Below are 26348 nucleotides of genomic sequence, written 5' to 3' on the forward strand. Positions count from 1 at the left end.
GCAACTATTACTCTGGTAAAAATACCAAAAGCCTAATACCTCAGCTTCTGTTCTAAAGTAGAAAAACCAGAGTCTTCAAACTTTCATGCCACGTGAAAAATGAAAATGGCACCGGGGATGTTCTGACTGCTAAAGCTCAGCACTACATGTATGCCCTCGGACATCTCCGCGCTCTTCTGTGTGGGGCCTCTCCTGTGTGAGTCTCTCTTCTCTCGTGGATCCCAAACTACCAAGAGTACAGCTCCTACTTTTTCTCTTCCTGTCTTTTTATAGACCCTTCTCGGTTTATTCGGAAAAACAGAAAACAAAAGGCAAAACAAAGAAACCACACTTCCCACTGGAAAGCCTGCTTGTGAGTGAGGGGGGCCCATCAAGGCGAGGAGGGGCAGGTAGAGGCCCATATGAAGGCAAGTGGGACTCGCTGGACCAGCCTCGGGCACAAGTCTCAAGGAAAATCTCTTTTTTTCCACTGTGGTCCTTTTCATTAAATGCACTGGGGTGACACTGGTTAATAGAATTATATAGGTCTCAGGTGTACAATTCTATAATACATCGTCTGGATATTGCATTGTGTGTTCACCACCCCCCTGAATCACCCGCTCCAACCCAGAAATGGTCACAGTCATTGAATGTAAACCAGGAGCAAAAAAAAGGTTTGGATTGCTTCCTCCTTTGGCATCCAGAGTCACAATGATCTAATTCTTAGTTCTAGGGTCCCCAATGGCCTATTTGGAACAATGGCTCCTAAATTCTAGAAGTTAGCACTGACTTTTCTACCTAGCATACCTTTCATAAAGACCCACATCTAGCCCTGACTGGCATAGCTCAGTGGATTGAGCGCAGGCTGCAAACCAAAGCATCACAGGTTTGATTCCCAGTCAGGGCACATGCCTGGGTTGCAGGCCACAGCCCCCAGCAACCGCACATTGATGTTTCTCTCTCTCTCTCTCTCTCTCTCTCTCCCCCCCTTCCCTCTCTAAAAATAAATTAAATCTTTAAAAAAAAAAAAAAGACCCACATCTAATGATGTCCCCACACAAAACCTCCATCATGAGACTGCTTCTCATAGTATCATAGTCTGCTGTAGAATATTCTGAGCACCTACACTGTAACAATTTTGGCATGCACAATTAAAAAAAAGAAAGAGCAAGACATAATGCTGCTTTCAAGGAACCTTCAATATCATTATATATTTGTATTTCTATACATATCTTTGTCTCCTACCAGATGGGACAGAAAATATCCCTTCTCTACATAGTGCTGTGGACAGTCAACACAAATTTGCTGAGCTCAAATTTAGCAAGCTGTTTCTTTCCGATCTAAAATATCCAAGAGTCCCACCGCTTTGTTTGGACCCTGCTTCCCCACTTCTGCACTGGGCTCTAGAAAGGAAGGGAGCTCAGGGAGCGCAACTCAACCCAACAGCCCCTTCCTTACTGTCAACACATGAGACTAAATACCGGAGCGACGTGCAGCACCAGGGCTGGGGAAGAACGCCCTCCTGGCTGGCCACAACAGCAATGCCCAGAAAAACCGCCCCAAACTGACAAATTCAAAATAACGATAGCACAGGACACTTAAAAGGAGGAATGGTTCACATTTAAAATTTATGACAGCACAAAAGCACTCTGCAATTTTATGTTCAATGTACTGAACAGAAAGCAGCTGTTAGGCAAAGAACGATTAAATGACTTCAATGCAAGAGAATTAATCACATTTTCTTATACTTGGGATTCTGCTCTCGCTTGAAAATAAAAATGGGAAGAACTGGGTCAACATGCTAAAAAGCAACATGAAAACAAGCACCCAGATTAGTGTTGATCTAGAAAAATGTAAACTACTTATTTGCCTAAGATTTAAAAGCTTAATTACACCAAAAGGTCTATTAAGGCAGTCATTATCTATTAACATAATCAATAAAGCATCCAAGTTGTTTCTAAAATCAGTATTTGTAAATTGTTCAAAAATATTTAATGTTAACAAGTACATTGGCCTACACTCTTCATCTGGGCTTCCCAGTTCACTCCATAAGTTCAAACTCTAGTGAAACAGTGCGCTCACTGAAACACACGGCCACGTTATGACATGAATGGAAGGTCAAAGTATAAAATACGTGCGGACTAAAACCCAAGCACGGCGCTCGGGTCACCACACTACCCTGGGCAGACCAGCTCCTCACAACAGGAGATAAAACAGCGTGAAGCTCCAAGATGTCAGATACATCAGCACTGACCTGTGCAGCGTCCTGGAGACAAAGGGCAGGGTGACCGCCACCCGCCTCTCCTCCACTCACCTGGCGGAAATGGGTGGCGTTCTGCTTTGCTTCCCATGCTCTGCGGCTACTGAGGTCGACCTCAGAATCTGCTGGAGTTACTGGGCTTTCAGACTCTACTCAGAAACGCCCGTGCTGGGCTGCAGAAGGGGTATCTCATGTGGGAATGGCCCCCGGAATAGGAGTTAGGTTTTGGGAAAGAGAACGCCATTTGCTGAGTGGCTTCACGGGCCAGGGGCTGTAAGACGCCAACCCCGCAGCCCCGCAGCCCCGCCCCATTCTGGGGGTGTAACTGTGAAGGGCCCCAGGAATTTGATGATGGTTATAGAGGAAATGATTAGCTCTGAAAATGAGGGGGTGTGTGCAGATGAATTCATCACAAGTGTATTCTGCTTAAGGGGAAGACAGGCACAGTACATGGGAGCCCAGGTTTTTAAAACAGAGCAATGAGCTTACCAAATACAGTAAATCTTCCCCCAGAAAGAGAATCACAATAGGATCCTGACAATCTCTAGATTTTCCTAGTTCACATAACCTGGTGTATTATTTACAGAAATTAAATTCACAAGCAAGCCTGTTAAGGAGAAGTATTCCACATGATATACCTGTAATGAACATCCGTATGTTTATTATTGTGCTATAATTAGCAGTAATTAGTAACTGGGCAGCTTTTTCAGATGCGCTTGTTCAAAACCCAAGAATCCCTTGATTCTTCACAGAAGGCCGGAACGATCAGAGACAAAGCCACCCAAACAGAGGGAATGGCACAAACAATGGGAGGAAAGCTTTCCGGCTGGCCAGCTGTGGGATGCTGCCGTCAGCGGCTCAATTCTGGCGGACAGGAGCTCTCACTGTTCCCTCTGGTGATGACCTGGCCAGCTCGTGACAGCAGTGCCTGGCTAGGGGGACAAAACAATAGAAGTGCCTGATCTCTTTTCTGTTAATCTGCGTGGAGTCCATACTCCCACTCTCCCATTCCCGCCATAGTGGGACATGTCTAAGGGAACTGAGACCGGCTTCTAACCGGGGGCATTTGAAGTGAATCTTGAAGAGTAAAACATGAATTTGCCAAGGAGGACAGGGAGGATGGAAGGAACTGTGTATGTCAAGTTCGGGATCAGGAAAGGAACTGACCTTTCAGGAAATGAAAACAGCGAGGTTTTGGAGCTCTTTGAATCCTGCTCCACTAACGCTGAGAACTATGAGTAAATATGTGAATGGTCACTCATAAAACACCGTATTTTATAACTGAAAACTTGATGCTGTTTTCAAAAGAACTTTCAAATGCCCACATTATCAAGTCTAAACGTGCTTTGTCATGTGGAAAATAGTCTTCTACTCCACTACTCTGTAAAGTAATAATGTTTAATTATAGAACATAATGCCTTATTTCCACAAAGTGCAAAAGACTCTGCAAGCTTCTCTTTGTTGACTTGGAGGAGATAAGGAGTGACAAAGATCACCCAAACCTCACTGATATGAAAAAATACTTTCAGCACACACAAAAAAATCACCTCTGTAGCAATCATCAATGCCCTGAAGAAAGGCTAGAAGCTGCCTGGAAACCGTTAGCAAACAACATGAAAATCTTCCAGGAACAGATTTCCAAAGTCTGATCACATCCTTGTAATTGTTTGATTATCAAACCCAGCAATGTTGATAAAGCAGAAGCCTGCTCAGTGACTGCTGATGATTATCATTTGAAGTTAAACTTCCACTGTCAAATCAGAATGACATACACGGACACACGCCACCTTAGGGTGAGGCAGAGGCACACCGTGATTTCCACCTCTCCGCTGACACACACGCACACACACAGCAGCCCTAACCAGGCCTTGCTAACTCGTCGCTCTCCTTCTGTGTTCTCAAATACACTGGCAGCTTTACAAATTGGCTAAAAAATAATTCTTTCCCCTGTCAAAATAATTCCCTATCCAGTGAAGGTACCTGGCCTGCCTCCATTCATTACTACTGTCACAGCAACGCTGTTTCGGGTATCACCAGGATTCAGTAGCTTAAACAGACACAGTGACAATGCAGTAATGCGAAGGAATAAAAACATAATAGAAGTGACAGTGAAACAATGTAAGCGGGTAAAAGAGATACGATGATTGAATCCCTGCAACTTTGCACTCCTGAAGTTACAGTCTATCCAAGCTATCGCCCCGCTCCAGGGGGGAAGCATGGGGTGAGGCTTGCTGGGTCCTGAAATGTCATATTTTCAAACCTTGATTTTAAACTATTGGCAGTAGGAATCAAGACATCTTTATGCAGGGGGTTCAAATGATCACATCTGCTTTTTAAAATATACGTACATATAGTGGCAGTATCAACGAATGAGTTAAGGTCCAGGGAAAGAGTGAGGGGCAGAGAGATTAGGCAGGATAAAAAGGGCCTGAATTAGGCCAGTAGCACAAGTAATAAATAAAGAAGAGAGTTAAGCAACATCTGAAAAGCAGCACGAGCAGCACAGAGAAGGAGAGCGAGAGGGAAGAACCAGAGATGCCAATGACAACTGTTAACAGTGAGCAGAAAATAGGGGACTGGAGACAAAAAGACAGCAAGGCTGACAACAAAGCATAGAGTATTCTCGGCAAAAAGGCAGGCAAGTCAAACCATCGCAGTGGAATACTGTCATGCCACAGGTTAAAACAACAAAAGAACTGGCAAATATAATTTTTCAATAAAATGATAAGAAGGGCAAAGGAGAATTGGGGGCCGGTCATGCCACAGAAGCCAATTAAGAGATTTTTCTAAAGGTTGAACAGCATCGCACTTTAAGCTCCATGTACCTGAGGTTTCACAGATACTGTCCTATGGAAACCTGGACACACAGAAAACAAGAACACCCGCAGACACGTGCTATCGCAGATTTCGCAGGCACCAAAACAACACACCAACTTCTGCTATAAACCTGAAACACTGAGAGCCTCTGCAAGGCTGTGAAGGACAAAACCCATCTCAGGGTATCAACCAGCAGGTCACAGGGGATGCCCCAGCTACTGCATTGGCTGTTATTTCAACAAAAGGCTGCCATCCGTGGGCACTAGAAGCGTGGAAAAGAAAGTGCTATAAATGGGTATTCTTAATCCTGGTCCTACTTCCGTAACAGCTCTGCATTAACTGTGCCTTGATAAATCTTTCACATAAGCATCCAAACTCAAACCAAATATTAACTAAAACATGAAATAGGCCCCACAAGTGCCAAGTCCAGTCATGCAAAGTTCCAATACTTTGCTGCTACTTGACAAATATTTGTTCAAAAATAATATTCCTACATTATTTCCCTATATCATAAATATCAGGTATAAAATTTAAGATCAAATAAATACCTATATAAGAAAAAGAGATTCCAATGAGGTCAAAGACCTTTTTTTCTATACTGCATATATATTCTATTGCATTATAAAATGTCTTAATCTGCAAATACAATATTTATAGACTCATGGGGGGGAAAAAACCACATCCAATAATAGCTGGAAAACAAGACAGACCCAGACTGAAGGCTCTTGAATAATTAATGTTTTAATATTCAGTACTTGAAGGTGGTAGAATCCAGACTTCAAAGAGCAGTCGGTTCCATGCAAATTCCATTCCGATCGCCTCTACGTTCACGCAGAATGAGCTGCAGCATCGGTTTCGAATCATTTGCTACGAACCCCCTCCTCTCACCCACCCTGCCAGCGCTTCGGATGGGAGCAGACGAGGCAGAGAGGTGTGTGAGGACCTGATGCGGCACCTGTGTGAGGGGTAACAGGTATCTGATTAAATAAGGCGGCGCTCTGCCTACAGCAATCCTGGAGCATCAGTGATAGAAATCTGATCAAATATTCTCATTTCTCACACTGTGAGGTTCTCTCCTAAGGCTTATAATTGCTCACAATTGGAGCTCCAGCACGGAACTGACACAACCCAGAAGGCAATACGGTGGGCTGGGGGAAATCTTGGCAATAGGCGGAGCCAAGTTGAAGCTCTGACCCCTTTACTCAAATCATGAGACCTTAAGCATTTCCTCGCCTGCAAAAGGAAATTCCAACAAGAATTCAAAGGACTATTGTAGGAGATAATGTTATATTTGTTATCTCGTGAGTAAAAATTATAATAAAATTGGGGGTAGTGTGCACGAGGAAGCTTGTGAGAAGCCTTTCAAGTACCCCTTGATCTACTGATATAAGACGAAGGCCAGTGTCTGACCCCCACGGGCTTCCTGAATGAGGACGGGACAAAAAGAAATGGGAAATGGAAGACAAATCCTCACACTGCCCAGTACACAATGCAGCGGTTCTGCTTATGACTGAGTGCCTATCTGAAGGGAGGGTGTGCAGCTGGTTTGAAAGCCCCAGTCATTTACACTCAGCCATAGAGAATCTCTCAGATTGAAACTCGTCATTATAGAGACAAATCTAATCTAGTTTCAAATGCTGATAAAAGTAATCCTAGGGTATAGTTTATTCTTAATTTTCTGGCTTTATACTGTTAACCTGCAATATAAGAAATAGAGGAGGGTATGGGAAATAAGGAGGTATTGATCCAAAGGTACATAGCTTCCAGCTATAAGATGAGTAAGTTCTGGAAATCTGCTGGGCAATATGGTCATTAGAGCTAATGATACTGTATTATATATACTTAAAAGTTGCTAAGTGAGTAGATCTTAAATGTTCTCACCACACAGAAAACAAAGAAATGGCAATTATGTGATGTGGTGAAGGTATTAACTAACACAGAATCCTTTTACAATATGTAAGTATATCAAATCAACACACTGTGTACCTTAAACTTACATATTGTATGTCAATTACATCTCAATAAAGCTGGAAAAGTATATAAGGAATAGATATTGCCAGAAGTTGTTTGTAATGTTAAGTTCCGTTTGCTTGTCACATTTTCACTCCAACTTAGAAGCCAGTTCTTGAACAACTGGGCATCAACTAACAGGAAGAGCACCAGAATGAGCTCAAAAGACCTAAATTTTGCATTTTTTCTTGTCACCAGATGACTACAAAACCTTCTCTGAGCCACAACTGATGCACTGTGGGAAGAGGAGGAGTAGGAGGCTACAGAACTGAACAGTTTCTGTGATCTTTCAGCCCTAAAACTGCACGCTTCTACTACACTTCAGGAAGGAACCGGATAACGTGACTCGTCACAAAGTTTTCCATCTCGGTAGGACCGCAGGAAATGAGGACATAGAACTAATGAGAGAGAATACTCCCAGTTCCCAGTGCCTACCAGCTGTACAACGGGGAAAGGTCAATCCTGGCTAGGTGATTTCACCAAAGACCTGAGCAGCAACTTTAAGATTCAGCAAGACCTGGGTAAAAGATCCAGGGGGAAGACACACCACAGACTTCCATGGTGTATCTACCATGAATTCACAAGACTCAGAGTGCGTTACATATCATTTAGCCCCACCTTGTACGCATGGAGATCACCCCTCTTGTCATGTGAGCCTACCCCTGAATGAAACTCTTCCCGGCACGTCCCTGAACCACTCTAATGGTAAAGTTCTTCCAAAGACTGAGCCCTGATCCACTGGCTTAAAGTGACAGGGCTTTCTCCCCTTCCTTCATCAAGCTTTATAAATGGCACTCATTGAAATCGTCCCTTTACACATGTGACATTGGGTACTGAAAATAAACATTTTAACGAAAACTGAGGCTTACAGCTGGGAGGAGGCTATTTTCTCTCCAATCAGGACACACTTTATTTTAATCTGGCCTACAGAATCCATCTCCAAATTCATTCACCTGTTTATAACATACCGAGTCACCTTATTTTCCACATCAAATAACAATGTCTAATTTCTGTCATCAAAAACAATCATTGTTTCTGCCTGTTACAAAATTTAACAGAGAGATTTCACAATTTTTACTACCATTACTATTATACCTCTATTTTATTTGTTTCCTCAGAGGTCCTTCTCATTCGAACAGAAATAGTCAAACCACAGTGTCAAGCCCACCCTATAATCTAAGAAAGAGATGTGAAGAATCAAACAAAAACTTTCAGAACCTGAGTTACTCAGCCAAAATAATTCTACTAGAAAACTGTATCATTACATTTCATTTCAAGGGAAAACAACAACATACACCACCTGTAATTAAGAAAAACAAAAAACCAGGAATGATAGTGTATGTAAGACATTAATAAAATACGCATTTTCTTCTGCTTGACTATTTTATTTCTTCCTATCCCTAAGTGCAATTCTCTATGTCCACTACTGTGTTACTGAGTTAAAACATCCATAAGTCACTGAACTGAATGTTCTCGGAGTGGACAGGGAAGCTCGGGAAACAGCCACTGTCTACCCAGTGCGCCCACAAATGCGACCGGCAACACGGAACCGCAGAACTAATGGTCTGTTACTAGGTGGTGGACAGACTATTTCCCAACCTATTTTTTTAATTAGAGAAATGTCTGATAGCATAATCTGTTTCCTACTGAGCACAAAAAAATACAAATAAAAAAGCTTTTGGCTTAGAAATTGTAACTTACAGGTGGGCAAACGCTGGCCCACAGGCTAACTCCGATCCACCAGCCGTTTCTGCACAGCCTATGAGCCCAGAATGTGTTCTTACGTTTGCAAACAGTTGGGAGAAAAATAAAAAGAATGGTAGGTGAGCAAAAGTGAAAATTATAGCAAAGTCAGTGTTCAGTGTCTATAGACAAAGTTTTCCTGGAACACAGCCACACCTGCCCACTTATGTATCGTCCACGGAAGCCGGCGGCTCTCAGGGCAGAGGTGAGGAGCGGCCACAGGCACCGTACGCGGCCGTCTCGCTGTGCAATACAAAGCAGCATGATGCAGTAATAATTCACATTGCCTCTTGGCCTACAAAGCCTAAAATAGTGACTATGTGGGCTTTCACAGAAAAGGTCTGCTAACTCTGGAATAATTCATGTCATGATCCACCATTTCCCAAAGCACTGAGGATAAAGTCAGCCTCTGAGATTCTGAGCTGCCAAGTAACTTACTAAACTTCTTCAATTTTACTATGATAAAGACTTCTTTCTACACAGTCTTGTATACTTACAGCAACGTACTGATTTCTGAATGTATTGAATAAAGTGTATTCCATAAAACTAAAAAGGCACAGTTTTTATGGAATTCAAATAAATAAATATAATTCCTGGCTCTAAGAAAGTCTCATTCTAGTAGGGAGACAGATACTCTAGTTGAGGTTTTTGTCACTAAAGGGAAGGCAGAAGCAACGAAAGGAACTGCCACCACTTCACAATGACACATTGTCACTTAAAAACATCACCTCTATCTGAATTAATGGCAAGGGATACACTCAAACAGGTAAGGCAACAAGGCTTGACAAAGATGTTTATCCATCAATGGTTTTAATCAAAGCATTAGCCTTATATAAGCAATTAACCTTGACCAACACAGGTACAAATAAAAACGCTGATTAAGAATTTACTAATTATCCTTCTGACTTCAGAAGGTAGCTGGCATCTGGTCCCTAACTATGATAAATACACACCAACTCATCACAGGTTATTGACACAGAAAATGAAGAGAAACATTCACTGAATGGCTAGAAATGAAGAACACGGTAAATACCATCATTAAAACACATGACTTGTTTTGTTCAGAAAGCCCAAGTGTCCTACAAATGTCAGTGAACTTAGAAGAACATTTCTGAGAATGATTGTCTCTGGAACCTACTCGGAGAGTCAATCTATTGTAATAAAGAAGAAACATGTAAATCATAAATGCATCAGCATTTCATAATTAGAATGCCAGGATCTGCGTGCAGCGAAGCATCTCGGCTGTCTGCCCCCTTTACTTAAAACCGGAAAAGAGGTACGATCCCAGGAACTAAGTCTTCCAGCAGCTGTTCTAAGCAGAGGAGAAAGATGCTCGCCCAGCACCTAACCCCAAGCATACAGACACGCGAACCCCAGTGATTGGAGGTTAGCTATCCTGGTGTGTGTGCTTGCCTTTTGTACTAAATATTTAATAGCATATTTTTCCTTAATGGAACCCAGACACATCCGATCAGTCACTGGGATCATTTAGGAATGTAGTCAAAGTTATCACACTGCCATTTCACATCAAGTTTGTAATTAGATAATTCATCACTTTATTAATTCAAAAGACTGCTTGTAGCCTGCTACACTGGCGAAACCCAACTAAGCTGATCAACAAAAAGCTCTAAAATTTGGTCCTATATGAACTTGCAACCCTCAAGGGGCAAATACACACACGTACCCCTGACCTTTCCAAACAACAAAGGTAACGTTCTTCCCACAAATTAGCCTACCAGCAACTCTGAAGTAATAAAATGCCAGCATATCCAGAATGAGAGGGCCAACCAAGGTGAAATCTGAACATTAAAAACTTAATATGTCACGAACAACTTGTTATTGTTTCTTACTGAGGTACACTGTTCCTCAGCAAATAGAAAGGACAAAACACTGTTATTTAGTAATTTTCCCTCCGTGCTGATAAACTTACACTACTAAAATCATGAGGTTATGGCAGAGAACACAGAGATTATCTATTAACACTCTATGTATCTAATGGCACATACCAGCCAAATGCAAGTATCTAATCTTGAATATAATCATTATTCTTTTGTCTCATTTCTAACATATCTCAATGAAAAACACCGTTTCTATTTCTTTTCATATTAAGAATTGGCAAGATTTTTGTTTTAACACATTCCCTATTGTTACGCTAATGAAAAGGAATTCTCCAATAAAAGAAGTTTACTAAGAATTAAACTGAATGGAAAATTTAAGTATCATAGTACCAAAAAACACCTTCTAAAGTCCTCACTTCCAGAGCTATACAATCACACCGTTCATTGCAAAACCCGCTGCCACTGATAGCATTAAAAACTAGAGTCTGGAAAGGCAAGCTCTGGAGGTCATAGACGTGCCCCAAAGAATGAAAATAACATGCTACCAGGAGAATTATTATTTTGTTTGAAAGGAAAAGGGAGGGGACATCTTCTTAAACAGATGTGGAATTTCTAATCAAAAAATTCTCTGGCAGTTGTACAATTTTATGAAGTTAAAAAGTACTTTGCAGAGCTCTGGAAACACTAACAATGACATATTTTGCAGCCAGGAAGGTCACTTTTATCCTTGCTGCTTCCAATTTACTGTCTGTTTTTGAAACGTTTTATGCAATGAGTTCATTTTCTGCTTTCTTTTCCAGATCATATCACATTTCTCGTCTACCAAATACATTTTTAGAAAAGGAAGTTACAAGTCTGGAAAAAATAATTAAGTACATTTTTCTAAAACCTATATTCTGTGCAGAGAAAATAAGCTCACCACCAGGGCTACCGTCATGAAGTTTAGGTTATTAACAACCATCACCAATTATCAACGTACGTTCTGAAGGATGCAATGGAGAAATACTATACATTCCTATACACGTATATACATGTTATATACATGACAACTGAATGACTTTTAGATTTAATTCATCTTCTAAAGATGCATGTGTGAGAAATATTTCATTCATTAGAGAGAGCTTGTTTTTACATTTCCTTCATGGTATCCCAAGGAACTACTCGGAAATCATGGAGTTGTTACGAATGCAACAAAGAGTATATGACTTCTGTCCACGATAGCTACAGGCTGAAACCAAGCCAGTTACTACAGGAAAGTTACTCTTTCCTGTTTGCAAAATTTCTTCTTAAACAAGATAGGTAATTCCCAGCATCTCAAGAGACACCCGCCCTGGGCACAACGGTAACCGCCTGAGACTCGGATTTATAATCAGCTGCAGACTGCCTTCGCTATGACAGCACGGAGCGACGTGAAACACCGAAGTCTCACGGTCGCTCGTGAACACAGCTGGGAGCAGTGGGCAGCAGTAGCAGTGGGAGACACTCTAAGTGCTTTTATCTGTACAGTTTGGTGTTATTTTTATTATTCCCACTCACAGACGAGGAGATTGCGGTTGAGAGAATCCCACTGACTTGTCTGAGAACATGACTTACCCATCATGCTATTCGGTGTCCCATTTAAATCTGTCCTCCGTCACTTTCTCAGATTTTAAGTTTACCTTTATTATTATTCATACATGCATTTCCTGTATTTGTAGGAAATGTTTAGAACTCAATCAGTAAACTGAACCACGGCAACTGTCACGCCAAGATAAACGCAGTTTGAAATCTACTGGGAAACGGTGTGTGAAGACAGGGGCGGGGAAATAAAAACTGTGGGACGGGAAGGGAGAGGGGCTCCCGGAGACACGTGTCTTCTCTTCCCTCATCAATGCAGCCGAGAGACGGTGGAGGTGAACTTGCCTGCTTTTTCGCATGAACACATAAGTAACCGCGTGTCTCCTGGGCTCCCCTGACAATGCATCCCCTGCCCTCCGGCCACCCACATTAGTGTCAGTGGCATCACTTTCCTCACACCTCACACCTCACCTTCCATCCAGCCACACCTCCCCAAGTAACGCACAATCTAAAACACACGCGCGTGCACAAAACTGCCGTGCAAACGAAGCTTCAAGCGAATCACTTCCGGCTGCCCCTCCCACCTGATCGTCACTCTGCAGCAGCCCCTCTAGAAATCCTGGGGGTACTACTATCGCCTTCACAAACCTTCTGTTACCAAAGTGCAAAGCAGCATTTTAAATACCAGTGAATGTACTTGGGTCAGTAGTAAGAATACTGATAAAACATTAAAAGTAACACCCGTTCCAATATAAGTAATGCATTCTGTCATTCTTTATGCATTAAGGTAGGAGAGCGACATCAGACATGACTTTCAAGGATCGACAACAAAATGAAGAGTTCAGGGTTGATTTGCAGCATGAGCAAAGATACCAAACGTCACACTTACTTTTGCAAAGGCTTCAAAAACGTCAAAGGCGGGCGGCAGCTGAGAAACGTCCTGTATTTCTTCTCTCATGAAATCTTGAAACGTCATCACAAGTTGCCGGATGCCCTCTTTCTTGTCTTCGGTCAGTTTGCTAGTGTCTTTGTGAAAGAGAAAATGAACAGCACAGTCGCACAGTGAACTTTCAATGGGCGACCTTCAGGTGTGCAAAGGTAACTGTTAACACATGTATTCCTGCCTGGATTCCATTCCGACAGAGAGCAAACATGTATCTTTTCAGTTTCTGACAACTACAAACCGTGATGCACACATTAGCAATTAAATTCTGCAAAAGTTTATCTACAAGATCAAAAACCTATCAAAATAAAATAAATACACGTGCAGATGAGAAACATTTAAACCACCAGTAAAGATATGTATTACCAGGTTTTCCACATCATCCTGTGCACACATTCTAACCACGATAAATGCTGATCAAGTCCGTGAGTGTAAGCAGACGGTGCCATGAGACAACTCACAACCAGGTCACGACTGAGAAGCAGCAGCGTCTCACAGGAAAAAAAAACAAACAAACCCTGAAAGTGAGAACTAAAAAGTTAAGCTAACCTTCAAGTGGGTAACATTTATCATTAGAAAGTATATCAACAAGAAGACGTGGATCAAGGAAATCTCAGCTTCCAGATTATCTCCTGGTTGAATGAACAAGATATGGCATTGCTTCAACCAACACTGGAGAAGAAAGCTCACCTTTTTTACTTTTTAAAATATAATTTATTGATTATACTATTACAGTTGTCCCTCTTTTTCCCCTCTGCCCCCCTCCACCAGGTACCCCCATTCTCTAACGCAATTCCCCACTCAGTTCATGTGCATGGGTTGCACCTATACGTTCTTTGGCTTCTCCGTTTCCTGTACTGTTCTTTACCTCCCCCTGTCTACTTTGTACCTACCAGTTTGTGCTTCTTAATTCCTGCACCTTTTCCCCCATTCTCCCCTTCTCCCTCCCAACTGATAAGCCTCCAAATGATCTCCATGTCTGTGATTCTGTTCCTGAAACAACAGTGGAGGGGAGGAAGCCAAGAATCAAATCAATGATTTGGAACACAAGAAAGAAAAAAGCATTCAATCAGAACAGCAAGAAGAAAAAAAGAATTAAAAAAAAATGAGGACAGACTAAGGAACCTCCAGGACAACTTTAAAGGTAACTACATCCAAATCATGGGGGTGCCAGAAGGAGAAGAGAGAGAACAAGAAACTGAAAATGTACCTAAAGAAATAATGAAAGAAAACTTCCCTAATCTGGTGAAGGAAATAGACAGACAAGTCCAGGAAGCACAGAGTCCCAAAGAAAGATGGACACAGGACCACACCAAGACACATCATAATTAAACCGCCAAAGATTAAAGATAAGGAGAGACTTTTACAAGCAGCAAGAGAAGAGCAGAGAGTTACCTACAAAGGAGTTCCTATGAGACGGTCCGCTGATTTCTCAAAGGGAACTCTGCAGGCTAGAAGGAACTGGCAAGAAGTATTCAAAGTGATGAAAAGCAAGGACCTATATCCAAGATGATTCTATCCAGCAAAGCTATCATTTAGAATGGAAGGGCAGATAAAGCGCTTCCCAAGTAAGGTAAAAATAAGGAAGTTCATCATCAATGATCCATTATTATATGAAATGCTAAAGGGAATCCTACAAGAAAAAGAAGATCAAAAGTTCACCTTTTTTGAAAAACTCAGTTTAATTTATACCACAAAAAGGTGGTAAGGCTAAGAATGAACAATTCAATTAATACTGTTTGAGAGCATTTCACTTAAGGCGGCGTGTGCGCCACTGCAGCTTTAAGGGCGAATGTTAATAGTGAAACTCACCGCAAGAGATGTTAATTACCGAGCAGTAACATGTCATGAACAAAACAACTAATTAGCTCTCTATTAGAACTTGAAAAGACAAATCAGTTGAACTGCACAGCGTAACTCTGTTGTTTATGTCGGGTCTACACACTTTCGTTAAATTACTTGTTCCACAGAACAAATAACCCCATGCCTTCTTTCTTCTTCTTTTTGAAATTGTGGTAAAATATACAAAACATAAAATTGACCATCGCAACCATTTTTAAGGGTGCCGTTCAGCAGAGTCACATACACACGCACTGTGATGCAAAACATCACCACTGTCGCATCTCCGTGACACTTTCCGTCTTGTAAAACTGCAACTCAGTAACCACTAAACAGCAACTTCCCAGTCACCCCTCCCCTCTGCCCCTGCTAACCACCATTTCACTTCCTGGCTCTATGATTTCGGCCACTCTGAGTACTTCATGGAAGTGGAATCACACAGTATGTGTCCTTTTGTGATTAGCTTACTACTTCACCAAGCACAATGTTGTCAAGGCTCACCCATGTTGCAGCATAGCTCAGAATCGCCTTGCTTTTTAAGGGTGAATAATATTCCACTGTGTATACGTAACACCTTTTGTTTATCCATTCATCCATCGATGGACAGCTGGCCTGCTTCTGTGTTTCAGCTATCATAAATAACACTGCTATAAATATGAATGAATATTTGTTTTCAATTCTTGTGAGTGTATAGCCAGAATCCAGAGTCATATGGCGATTCTGTTTTTGATTTTTTGAGGCACTTCCATACCGTTGCCACTGCAGCCACATCACTCTACATTCCCAGCAACAGTGCTCAAGGGTTCCAATTTCCCCACCTCCTCCAACACTTGCAGTTCTTTTTTTTTTTTTGACAGTTGCCATCCTAATGGGTGTGAGATGGTTATCTCACTGTCGTTTTGATTTGCATCTCTGTAATGATGGGTGAGTCTCAAATAATAATTTATTGTCACTGGCACTCAGGATCCGACAGCCATAAGTCCACACAAGATGTGCTTCCACCCAGGAATGTAAACTGTGCAGCCAATGCAGTCTATGAGCTCTGGCTATGTTGGATGCAAGTCATGTACAGCCTGCTAGTGAAGAGGAGCTATGCCAACATGAAGGAAATAGAAACCCTACGTGTACTTAATGCTCAGATTGGGGAAGCCCTTCACTATTCCCGTGTGGCGGGGCCACTACCAGAAGGTTCGGGAGAAGAACACTCCAGGCTGCCCGGGGCCTTGGTCACCCATGCTGCACCTCTCCCCAGCACCTAAGGGACCAGGGACCGGGAATGGTCCTGGCAACACCACAACCTCACCCCACTCACATCCCTCTTCCCTGGCACCAGAAAGAAACCAAGAATGGGAAGAAGAGAGTAAGGGAGGGAAAAAAAATTGTGTCAACTGGACTAGCGGTAACACTCCCCTCGCCACCTAACCTGGCACTTTACAAACCCCTGTACAACCAGAGCTACCTCAGAATACGTTAAATAAGCTAATGTTAGATTTTCCTCAGATAATAAATTCTCCGATTATTTGATGCAATGTATATACTTTACACTTAGAAAGCTATTGCCATTTCTACTGTTTAAATTTTGGTGATGCGGAATTCTTAAAAAGGCCTTTTTTGTTTTATAAAATCAAGCTTTAAATGGCCATGATAAATAAAGTTAAATGTGTATGCTCAGCAAAGCAATGACAGGAATTTTTGGTTAGACGCTGGTAGGCAATCACTTACTTGATTCCAGATCATAAAATGAGTAAAGTTTCTCCGATTCAGAGGGGGTTTCTTCCATCTATGAAGTAAAGGGAAAAACACCAAAAACCATTTCAAGTTTTCCAATATTTAAAGTAGTATGTTTGAGTATCTTTAGACATTGAAATGAAAATCTATTAAAAAAACAAAATTCTACACAGTACAATCCTTCTCTTCATCACTTTCTGAGTTGGACTAAGCAGCAACCACTTTAAAAGTTGCGACAATCACCACTTTAATTTCCAAATGCAAAGTTCTTTTACAGGTTCTCATGCTTTTGTGTTTTTCCCCAGCTCTACCCACAAAACTTGTGTTGTTGTTAGGATTTTATTAAAAATTACCCTAAAGAGCAAAGATGATGAATAAAAATATAATAATTTTTTACAAACTATACGACCTGGGGCAGGTTACCTCAACTTGGGTCCAGGGGAGTCGATTTCCTCACTTGGAACAAAGGAGAAATGACAGCACCTGACCCGCCCCCACCCCCCACCCAGGCCCTCGTGGAGATGACGTGAGGTACGTCAGGTCAAGCATCTACCCCAGGGCCAGGAAATAGGAAGTGCTTGACAGAAAGTAACTGTCGATTCAATTGCTTCCTATCAGATTCTGCTCCCGTAGATCTGGGGTGGGGACTGAGGGCTAGGACCCTGGGTGATTCGGAAGCAACCCATTTCTGCTCCAGCCATGGTTCTCTATCTTTGCACTATTAATAAAGTAGGAAAATGTTCACATTCTAATATAATAGTCATTGTACTTTTCACGTCCAGCGGTGCTGAAAGACAAAGTTGCTCTGAATTTATTAATGCTGAGAAATGCATGTGTATTTTTTAGTGGAACACAAGGCACACATTTGAAAATGGTAGTGAGTATGTGTGCTGCACATTCAGTCCAAGGACAATGTCCAATACAGTTCTTTTTTTTTTAATTAAGATTACATATAACACTATTACTTTTGGGATATAATCATACTTTTACATTCTTAAAAACCCCTATAAAATATTATAGCTAAAAAAAGTCAATTAAAAAAAAAACAGGACAGGAAAGAGCTGGATCCTGCAATTATTTGAGAAAGAGATATGCACGTTCAAGCCTCACCCCGAAATACGGGAGGGGTCGCCAGAGGGGATTTCACGGAATCCACCAGCTGTTTTAGCAGAGCAAGGAAAGAACTGCAGGGACAAGTCGCTGAATCTTGGCTGTAAGTAAAAAAGCAAGTACTCTTCCATGTAAGATTAACTATCATTGAACTGAAATCTCAGTTGAAGGGGCAGCAAAAACCCCATAAATACATGCCCTGTGCACTAGTGCACAGTACAAAAGTAATCGAGGCAAGGTGGCAGACGTCACGAACATCTCGTGCAACAAGCAGAGGACCCTGTGCCTCCAGTCCCAGGAGATGACACACAGGGCCTGCAGGGAGGGGCCATGCACACCATCGCGGCCACTGAGGCCGGACTGATCAGGACCCAGCACGTGTCGCCTTGCGCATTCCCTGGGTGATCCGCCTTCTGCGTATGCACGGGTTTAAACTCAGCCTCAGATAAGAACAGTACACGCGACTGCCAGTGCTTTGGTTACATTAACACCCAAGAACGTTTCACAAGCTCCATACTCACAAGTTTGATGACGACTCTGCCAAGCAGTCGGACAGAATCCGGAGGATATCTGGGCTTGCAGCTTTTAAGGCATTTGCATTCCCGCTTGTGGTCTGGCCACGCTTTTTTCTGTTAAGACAAGGGTGGGGAGGGCATACAAGGCATCAAACTTTAACTTTCGTTTACACTGGTTTTGAACACGGAGAGTTACCAACATTAACTTAATTGCAACAGCCTGAATATAACCACAAAATTGGACAATGAAAGCAACGTTTTAGAACCCTTAAGGATCCAGGGTCAGCCTCCGCCGTGTATGTGGTGTTACCAGCACAGGCACCGAGAGCCTCCGCTTCTCTTCTGCCCTTTCATTTGCCGCCCCCCCCCCCCCCCCCCCCCCCCGGTTACTGCCTGGCTGGTGGAGTCTAAAGAAAGAATCATTAGGACTGACTAAATAATTTATATGACAGTCTGTTAGCTGATTAGCTAGGATTTAATAACAGACAGTGATTTTGAATACAAAAAGAAAACACGCTTCAAATTAGAAAATAAAACACATGGTTCAAAAACTGAAGGCAGGGCGGAGCGCCTTCTGAATGTCCCTGCTGCCGCAGCGGGCAGAGGCCCATCAGCGGGGTTACCGTAACACAAAATACAAAACCTTTCCGTTTGTGAAGAGCATGCAGAAAAGGGGTTATTAGCTCAAGTGCCCAAATGTCCAGTTTGCCCAGGACTGTCTTATTTATGTTCTCCTGGCCTAATTACTAACAGTGTCCCCTTTCATTCAGAAAAGGGTAGCTTGGATGATAAATTGTATGTCACTGAGCCCAGGATCCCAACCATGTGCTGCTGTGGCCAAGGGACCAGCGAGCCAGCTCACCGGCCTTGCGACACTAGTGGTAAGAGGGCTGGAGGGAAGGACGAGCGCTCACTAAGCCATGAGTCAGAAATGCCACGCCTCCCCCACACGGGTCACTCCCATATGAAAATAAAACCCAGAGTATCTCACGTGTGTCCCCGGTGAGTGGGAGACAGCGAGACCACATGCCCAGTCTGTTCTAGCCCACCCCCGAAAGGCCTGGTACTCACAACACTTCGTATTTAAGAAATTGTAAAGCTGCTTCCCAACTTCTGAGCCTACAGACACTGCCCCCGGGAGGAACTCTCTCTCTTCCACTTATGGACACACATGCAGCACGACAAAAATGCTAAGAGAGCTGCAGCTACTTTGAAACTGTGACTCAGATTCAAGTTCAGGCCAGCATTTTGCTCAGAAAGGCTACCCACATCAAGTTGTTGGGTGGAGGGAGGTGTGGCTGTCGGCTGCTACTTCCTTAATTACCCAAATCCCGGAGACACCGTTTACTAGGGACACGTCACCTCGTTCCTCCACTCTATTCGTTTACCCACTTCATTCCCTCACGTCCACCACAGCAACGTTCTTACTGTGATGCTTGTAATCTTTGCTTTTTTTCTTTTTTAGTATTTACACTTCTCACTTCTAAACACGACTGAGCTGGCAAAGATGTGTATAAAATATGGTTGTAAAATTAGAAACAGAAAATGTAAAAATTCAGAAAAAAAGTCCGGACAGCATTTACTTAATGTTCTGCAGTGTGTCAGGCATGTGACTAAGCAATTAAAAAAGAATATTTCATTTGATTTTCACAATAATCCGAACAGTAGATCCCAATAGTAACGATGAAGGAAGCAAAGCTCAACAGCTGGGATCTAACTACACTGAGCTATGTAAATAGAAAAGGGGAGAGTAAGAGTTCTTAGTATGCTAAACATGAGCGCACAATAATTACCGTGTTGTGTGCTACATTTATTTGAGTTGCCTTAGAGGCAAAGCAAAAAAAAAAAATAAGGCATAATGGCTTATATAAATCTCATCTGACTAAAAAAGAAAAACACATAGCTTTACCAAGTATTAAATCACAGGAGGAATTTATTCTGAGAACGCTAATCAACATACTGGACAATGTCTTCAACAACTCTAATGGCCTTTCATATGGCTCCTTCTAATGTCAGTACTCAATAAAAGGCATAACATTAAAATATAACTCAGTGGGAAAAAAAATGTTTCTATTGTTCAGGGGACTAGTCTTGGAATAGCAATTAGCAATTACCAACATGTGCAAGCTCCCGAAAAAAAAACGTGGTTCCTTTGTCAAGTAAGTTTGAAAAATACAACACAGTGAAGACTCTGCTTAGCAATTCAGAATAGCATGTTTAAGCCCCTGGAAGTGCTAAAAAGCTCTGCATTAAAGAAATGTGCGTATGTTGATGAACACACAGACCCCAGAACTGTACTGCCCGTCCTTTAGGAAGTGAGGCTGACATACTCCGACCCAGGCACAGCCACGTACTCTCCTTCCTCCGTCTGGCCTTTGAACCAGTGCGAGTTAAGCAGACAAATTCACCATCATTCTCACTGAGAGGAAACCCGAGTATTGATATTTTTTTATTGTTTTTTGAAGGGAGAACCATAACTTCAGGGGAAAAGTTCTCACAGCCCTAGAGGTGCCCTAGTGGACTGGCTGGGTGGGCAGGCAGGAACCACACAGGGCCAACGGCTCTCCCAGAGAGCCCTTCTGGCTCTGCTCAAAGCCGGCCTGCATGCCCGGCTGAAAAAGGGCCGTACCTAGTGAAACAAGGCTGAGATATAAAGCAGGTCTTAATCAATGCCTATCTCAACTACAGCAGATCAGTCATGACTCCTTCATTACAACTCCAGTTTGGAGCAGCTCAGTTTGCCAGAGCGAAGTGATGAACCCCGAGGCAATGAACCAATTGATCTGTTGGACAATATTATGTAAACACCCAAATTGTTAGAATTCTTATCATAAACAATTTATGACTTTAACATAATTAACATTGAGCTTTCATTTCTCAACAGTAATTGGAAACTAGACAATATGTTTCTCAAGGCTATCCCTAGGTCACTGCATAAAAACGTCAGACCACATATTTATCTTCCCATTTGCTTCAGCAAGAAAGATATCCATTCTTTTCATCTAAAAGCCAAGTCAGATCTATATAAATATTACGAGGAATCACAGCACTGGAAACTGGTCCGTACTACAGTGTCAGCTTTACAGCCCACTTCATTTCTTATTATGAAATTAAAATCCACATCTGTACAACATTAATTGTGAGGACTTCTTGTTCAGCTTCAGCCATCACTTCTAATAAGGCTTACTGATAGAAGCATACCAAGAAAGGCGTACAACAACGTATTTTAAGTTACTGCATTTGACTGTAAAGCAAAACCCCACAACCACACGAAAACATGAGCCATTGTCTTCACTCTGCAAACTTTAACCTCGGCCTAGACCTTATACCTGAACATGAAATCTCCCGGCTCCTCAAACAACCTTCCTGATTTACATTTTCCTTTTCTTCCGTTACTGCAAATCCAGGAAGTAATTAAGATTTGGTTCACAATACTGTTGTAATGTTTACTGTTCTCACAGATGAAAATTAACAATCATGTACAATAAGTACAAATTAGCATGAGAGACAAAGGAAATGGAAATATTGTGCTAAGAAACAAAGGCAATAGGATACAAGAGTTTTGGCTGAAAAAAAAAGGAAATAAAGACATCTCTGACTCAATTCCATGTGTAACTCAAAAACAACATCAAAATCTACATACAGAATTTTCATATGTTACAGCACTTACACAGACTCAGAACCAGTGGCTGATAATAGGCAAGTCCCGAGGGCTCTCTAACGTACAGGGTGCTCTGATAGCAGTGCCCGGGAAGCAGAGATGCCAGACATCCTCTGCAGGACAATGCCCTACGATGACAATTGTTCCAAACCCAACATGACTTTCCTTTTTTTTTTAATACTTTATTTATTTTTAGAGAGAGGGGAAGGAAAGGAGAGAGAGAAACATCAATGTGTGGTTGCCTCTCATGCGCCCCCTACTGGGGACCTGGACTGCCACCCAGGCATATGCCTTGACTGGGAATCGAACCGGCGACCATTTACTTCACTGGCCCACGCTCAATCCACTGAGCTACACCAGCCAGGGCCCAACATGACTTTTCAATGCCCACTCAGACATTCTATAAAGGTGACAAGCTTCTAAACCTCCTTTCATGTGTATAAACAAAAAGCTTATTTTTACATATTCTTAATAGCTCTGAATTTTCTAGGTAAATCAAGGGAAGACTGTTTGAAGCACTTTAGCTAAAGTTATCCAATACTTCAAAAAAGCATATATCATGAAAGGCAACACCATTTACAGTGTCTGCGTTACTAATAAAACACATTTTCTGATCTGCGCTTCATGGATGGACATGACTTCTTAACTGTCTTCTAGGCTAGTCGTGCCTGAGCACTCACCTACTAAAATACATATTATTTAGTTACAGGTTGTACTTTCCTTTCTGCTTTATGTTCCAGTTATGGCATTACATTGATGCTTAATTCTGAAAATACATAAGTAAGTAGACTGCATTATCTTTGAAAATTTCATTTCAAGACAGTAGAGAGTACAACAAAAATCAGTCACAGAAAGGTGAAGTTGGGTCTGAGAGAGCTGAAAATCCCAGGGCTAGAATAAAGCTCCACAGTTTACACACACCATACCCATACATAAAAACATTTTTTAAATGCACAGCCTGGGACCCACCCCAGGAATTCTGACAGCACCAGGGAGACAGGATTAGGCACCTGGGGGATTCCACCTGTAGCTAAGGTTGAAAACCAGTGCGTCAGGCTAAATGAAAAAGGAGGTCATTATATATGCTAAACAGACGAAACAACAAAACACTGTTCTGTACTTATCATTAGACTACTGCCCTGTGGGATGAACATTTTATAACACTGAGGTGAGGAACGTGTTTCTAAGCAGGACACAAAATCCAGAAATCGTAAAGGAAAAGAGGTACGCATTAAACTACATAAAAATAAATCACTTTTGCACATCAGGAGAAAACCTGATACCACAAACAAGGTTGAAAGGTAGAATACAAACCAGAGAAACAAAATCTAAAACATATGAAGACAATGTTAAATGCCTCCAAAATACAAGGAGAGCTTACAAAATCATTAAGAAAAGGATGACTATTTCAGTTTTAAGAAGAGAAAAATGTAAAGGAGATAAATAGGAAGTTCGTGCCTAAAAAAGAAAAATCAATACACAGAAAATACAAACCACACCAATGATCAAAGAAAAACGAACAGAAATTAGGTCATTAGTTCAGCAAAGCTGAATGAAACTAAGAGTGTTCAGAAGTGTCCCAGAGTACAGGGAAGTGGGAACAGCCTCATCACTAGAACTGTGTCTCCTAATTTCTGATGAGTTTTTGATAATGAATATCAAAAATTTTAATGTGTGTATTGTTGACACAGAAGTAACATTTATAATGCAATTAATCCTAACACATTTGAATGATATACAGAAGTTTGAGAATGCTCAAGGTAATTTTGTTTAACATGCTAAAAAAACGGGTAATAATTTTTCTAACTTTTCCTAGAAGAGAAAGCTATTTTTGCCTTTCCCTTTTTACTTTCCCAACACTGCTTGAATTACTACAAATATTATGTATTACATTTATGAATATAAGCAAATATAATTACCCTATGTGTAGTAACTGTGATTTGGGGAGAAACATTTTTATATGGAAAAGACAGCAGAATTACTGCTTAAGAAACACAACTTTTTAATGTTTATTTTAGAAAATCTGTAACTCGAAGAATAGTTAACTATATTAACATTTAAACATTTAAAAACCGTTGCAGTGAATTCTTCTGCTAATGTCAATGAAATCTTCTGCGCTGCAAAGGCTCATTCAGTAAACTGTTTGATCAGAGCTCTATTTACGTCTGGTTTCCTTAAATAAGTGCACTACTAATTACACGCATCTCGCATGCAGCAGGTGTCCAATAGATAGAATTCACTCTAAAACTAGTATCATATAGGAGATCTAATTTACTATATATTTTTCATTGATTATTTGAAATTAGGGCCATCCAAAAAGAAAAAAGGACCGTGAAGTCCCCGACAATTATTTTTTCATCAGTGTGTCATGATCATGATTGCTTGACTGAAACAGAAGCAGAAGATAAACTCTAACTTCTTACTTCTTCATTCTAACTCATAAGAACCTTTGTGCTATTAACATAACATTTCCCCCCTAACTTGGAAACAGAATTGCTACAGCTCAATAAGCCGTTTACATACTGTTAAACACTGGGTTTAGGCTGTTAAACACCGGGTTTGGGCTGGAGTAAATACTCATTTCTGAGCGGCCTATTCTTCTGTGGGATGAAATTCAGGAAGGGTGAACACGTATTGAGCCTGGGTTGGGTAAAACACACTTAATTCATTCATGACCTGGGCTCAGCAAACGTTTATTCAGTAAGAGGAATGATCTCAGGGGTCTCTAAGGCAGCCTCCCAATGATAAAATCTAGAATTCTGTAACACCGATCCCTAACAAATATCTAAATTATGTCAAAAGAGGTTGGAAACCTGCCCACGTTAGGGTTACAGAAAACTGAACACTTGAAACAGTATTTTCCTCAGACTTTAGGTCACTAAGGATGGAGAAGTTGGCTTAAAATACCTTAAAAAATTGTTTTAAGCCAGCTTATTCAACAACTCCTTTTGTAATTAGTAATAACCAATTATTAATAATTAATGATTTTTTACCACATATGAAAGACTCACTCCAATCACCTACAGGGGTTTCCTATGGGCAAACCTTAAAGAGGACTGAGTTGCCACGCAATTTATGGGGCGAAGAAAGGCCCAAGAGTCTTCCATTCCCTCACAGACTACCTAACGGCAAATAAATAGTATCTCCTTTATGCCTCAAACGTAATCCAATACTGGGTTACGGGCTGACAGAAGGAGCTCTGAAAAGCTCGAGTCTGGGAAAGGGGACTGGAAAGCCAGGCAGGTTGTCCAACCAGCTGCAGCGGACTGGCAGGTGTGGATGAGAATCTTGCATAAAGTCTCCTTGCAGCACGCTGGAGACTAGTGATGGGCATTTGACTCATCCCTTCAGAAGCTTACCTTGGATGCTTTATCCAATGTGGAACCAGAGCACCTTCCCACTAGCCTTACCCAAATCAGACAGGCTGGACCAGATATAAAGATGCAGCGAGGAGGGAGGATGGTCATAAGGCATGAAGTAGACAGAAGAAAAGAAACAAGAATAAATTATTACTTCTTTCTAAGTAAAATGGGAATTGCAGTCTCCTGGTTCATTGAGAAGCCATATAATAAGTCAGAACCTTAGTGCCCCGAAGTCGGTCAGTCATCGCCTAGAGTCCAGTGCAGGTCAAGTCCATTCTGCCACTTGTTTATTCTTAAAAAGTCTGGCCAGAACATAGCTACACAGTGTATGCTCACTCATGTCAGACTACGGCAACAGAGCTGATGGACAATCTTATGGCCCACAAAGTCTAGAACATTTGTTGCCCAGCCCTCTACGGAAAGTTTCCCATCCACTCCAAGCTAGTGAGAGATCATGGCAAGTGGGAACGACCTCACTGGTATGTTCTAGCTGGAAGAGCAAACTGAATCCTTCGCATCTATGCACTTCCAGTCTTCTCTGAAAGAACCTCCCAGGCCAGATTAGCTCCATGTCAATGCCGGGTTCTAGCTGAACACGGAAGGTGAGGCACATGCATTCTGTCTCCTCAACACGAGTAATGATCAAGTTTGTAACTCCTGAAGTGAACCAGAAGGGCCATCAACAGATGAGAGGCTTAACCTTATTTCTGTAGGTCAGAAAGCGGGGACAAAAGGACCGACCGCCGACACAGGGCGGAAGAGGCCACCTCGAAGGGCAGCTGCCTTCCAAGTGTGGGGCTCTGGAGACAGGAGGGCTGGAGAAGGAGGCTCGAGAGTCACTGATGCACAGACACCCCTGGGAGTAGGTGGGATCACTCCCCAGGCAAATGGCAAGCGGGAAAAGAAAACCTCAGATCCCCAGACATTTTTAGAAATCCGAGACATAAATATGGTCAAATAATTTTAACCTTTATCCAGCATTCCCA

The 26348-nt window shown here is 41.8% G+C and overlaps 1 protein-coding gene across 1 annotated transcript in view; it reads right to left on the reverse strand.

Moving 5' to 3' along the window:
* Nucleotides 1–26348, reverse strand: part of SMYD3 (SET and MYND domain containing 3) — a 446130-nt gene that overhangs the window by 346214 nt on the left and 73568 nt on the right. Inside the window, exons 3-5 of the mRNA XM_028531246.2 lie at nucleotides 18346–18453; nucleotides 16709–16766; nucleotides 13094–13230 (exon numbers count right to left, since the gene is read on the reverse strand). Coding sequence (XP_028387047.1) covers nucleotides 13094–13230; nucleotides 16709–16766; nucleotides 18346–18453 — 303 coding nt within the window. The remainder of the gene's footprint in view (nucleotides 1–13093; nucleotides 13231–16708; nucleotides 16767–18345; nucleotides 18454–26348) is intronic.

The sequence above is a fragment of the Phyllostomus discolor genome, chromosome 15 (genome assembly GCF_004126475.2).
Source record: "Phyllostomus discolor isolate MPI-MPIP mPhyDis1 chromosome 15, mPhyDis1.pri.v3, whole genome shotgun sequence".
In the NCBI taxonomy this organism is placed as follows: Eukaryota; Metazoa; Chordata; class Mammalia; order Chiroptera; family Phyllostomidae; genus Phyllostomus; species Phyllostomus discolor.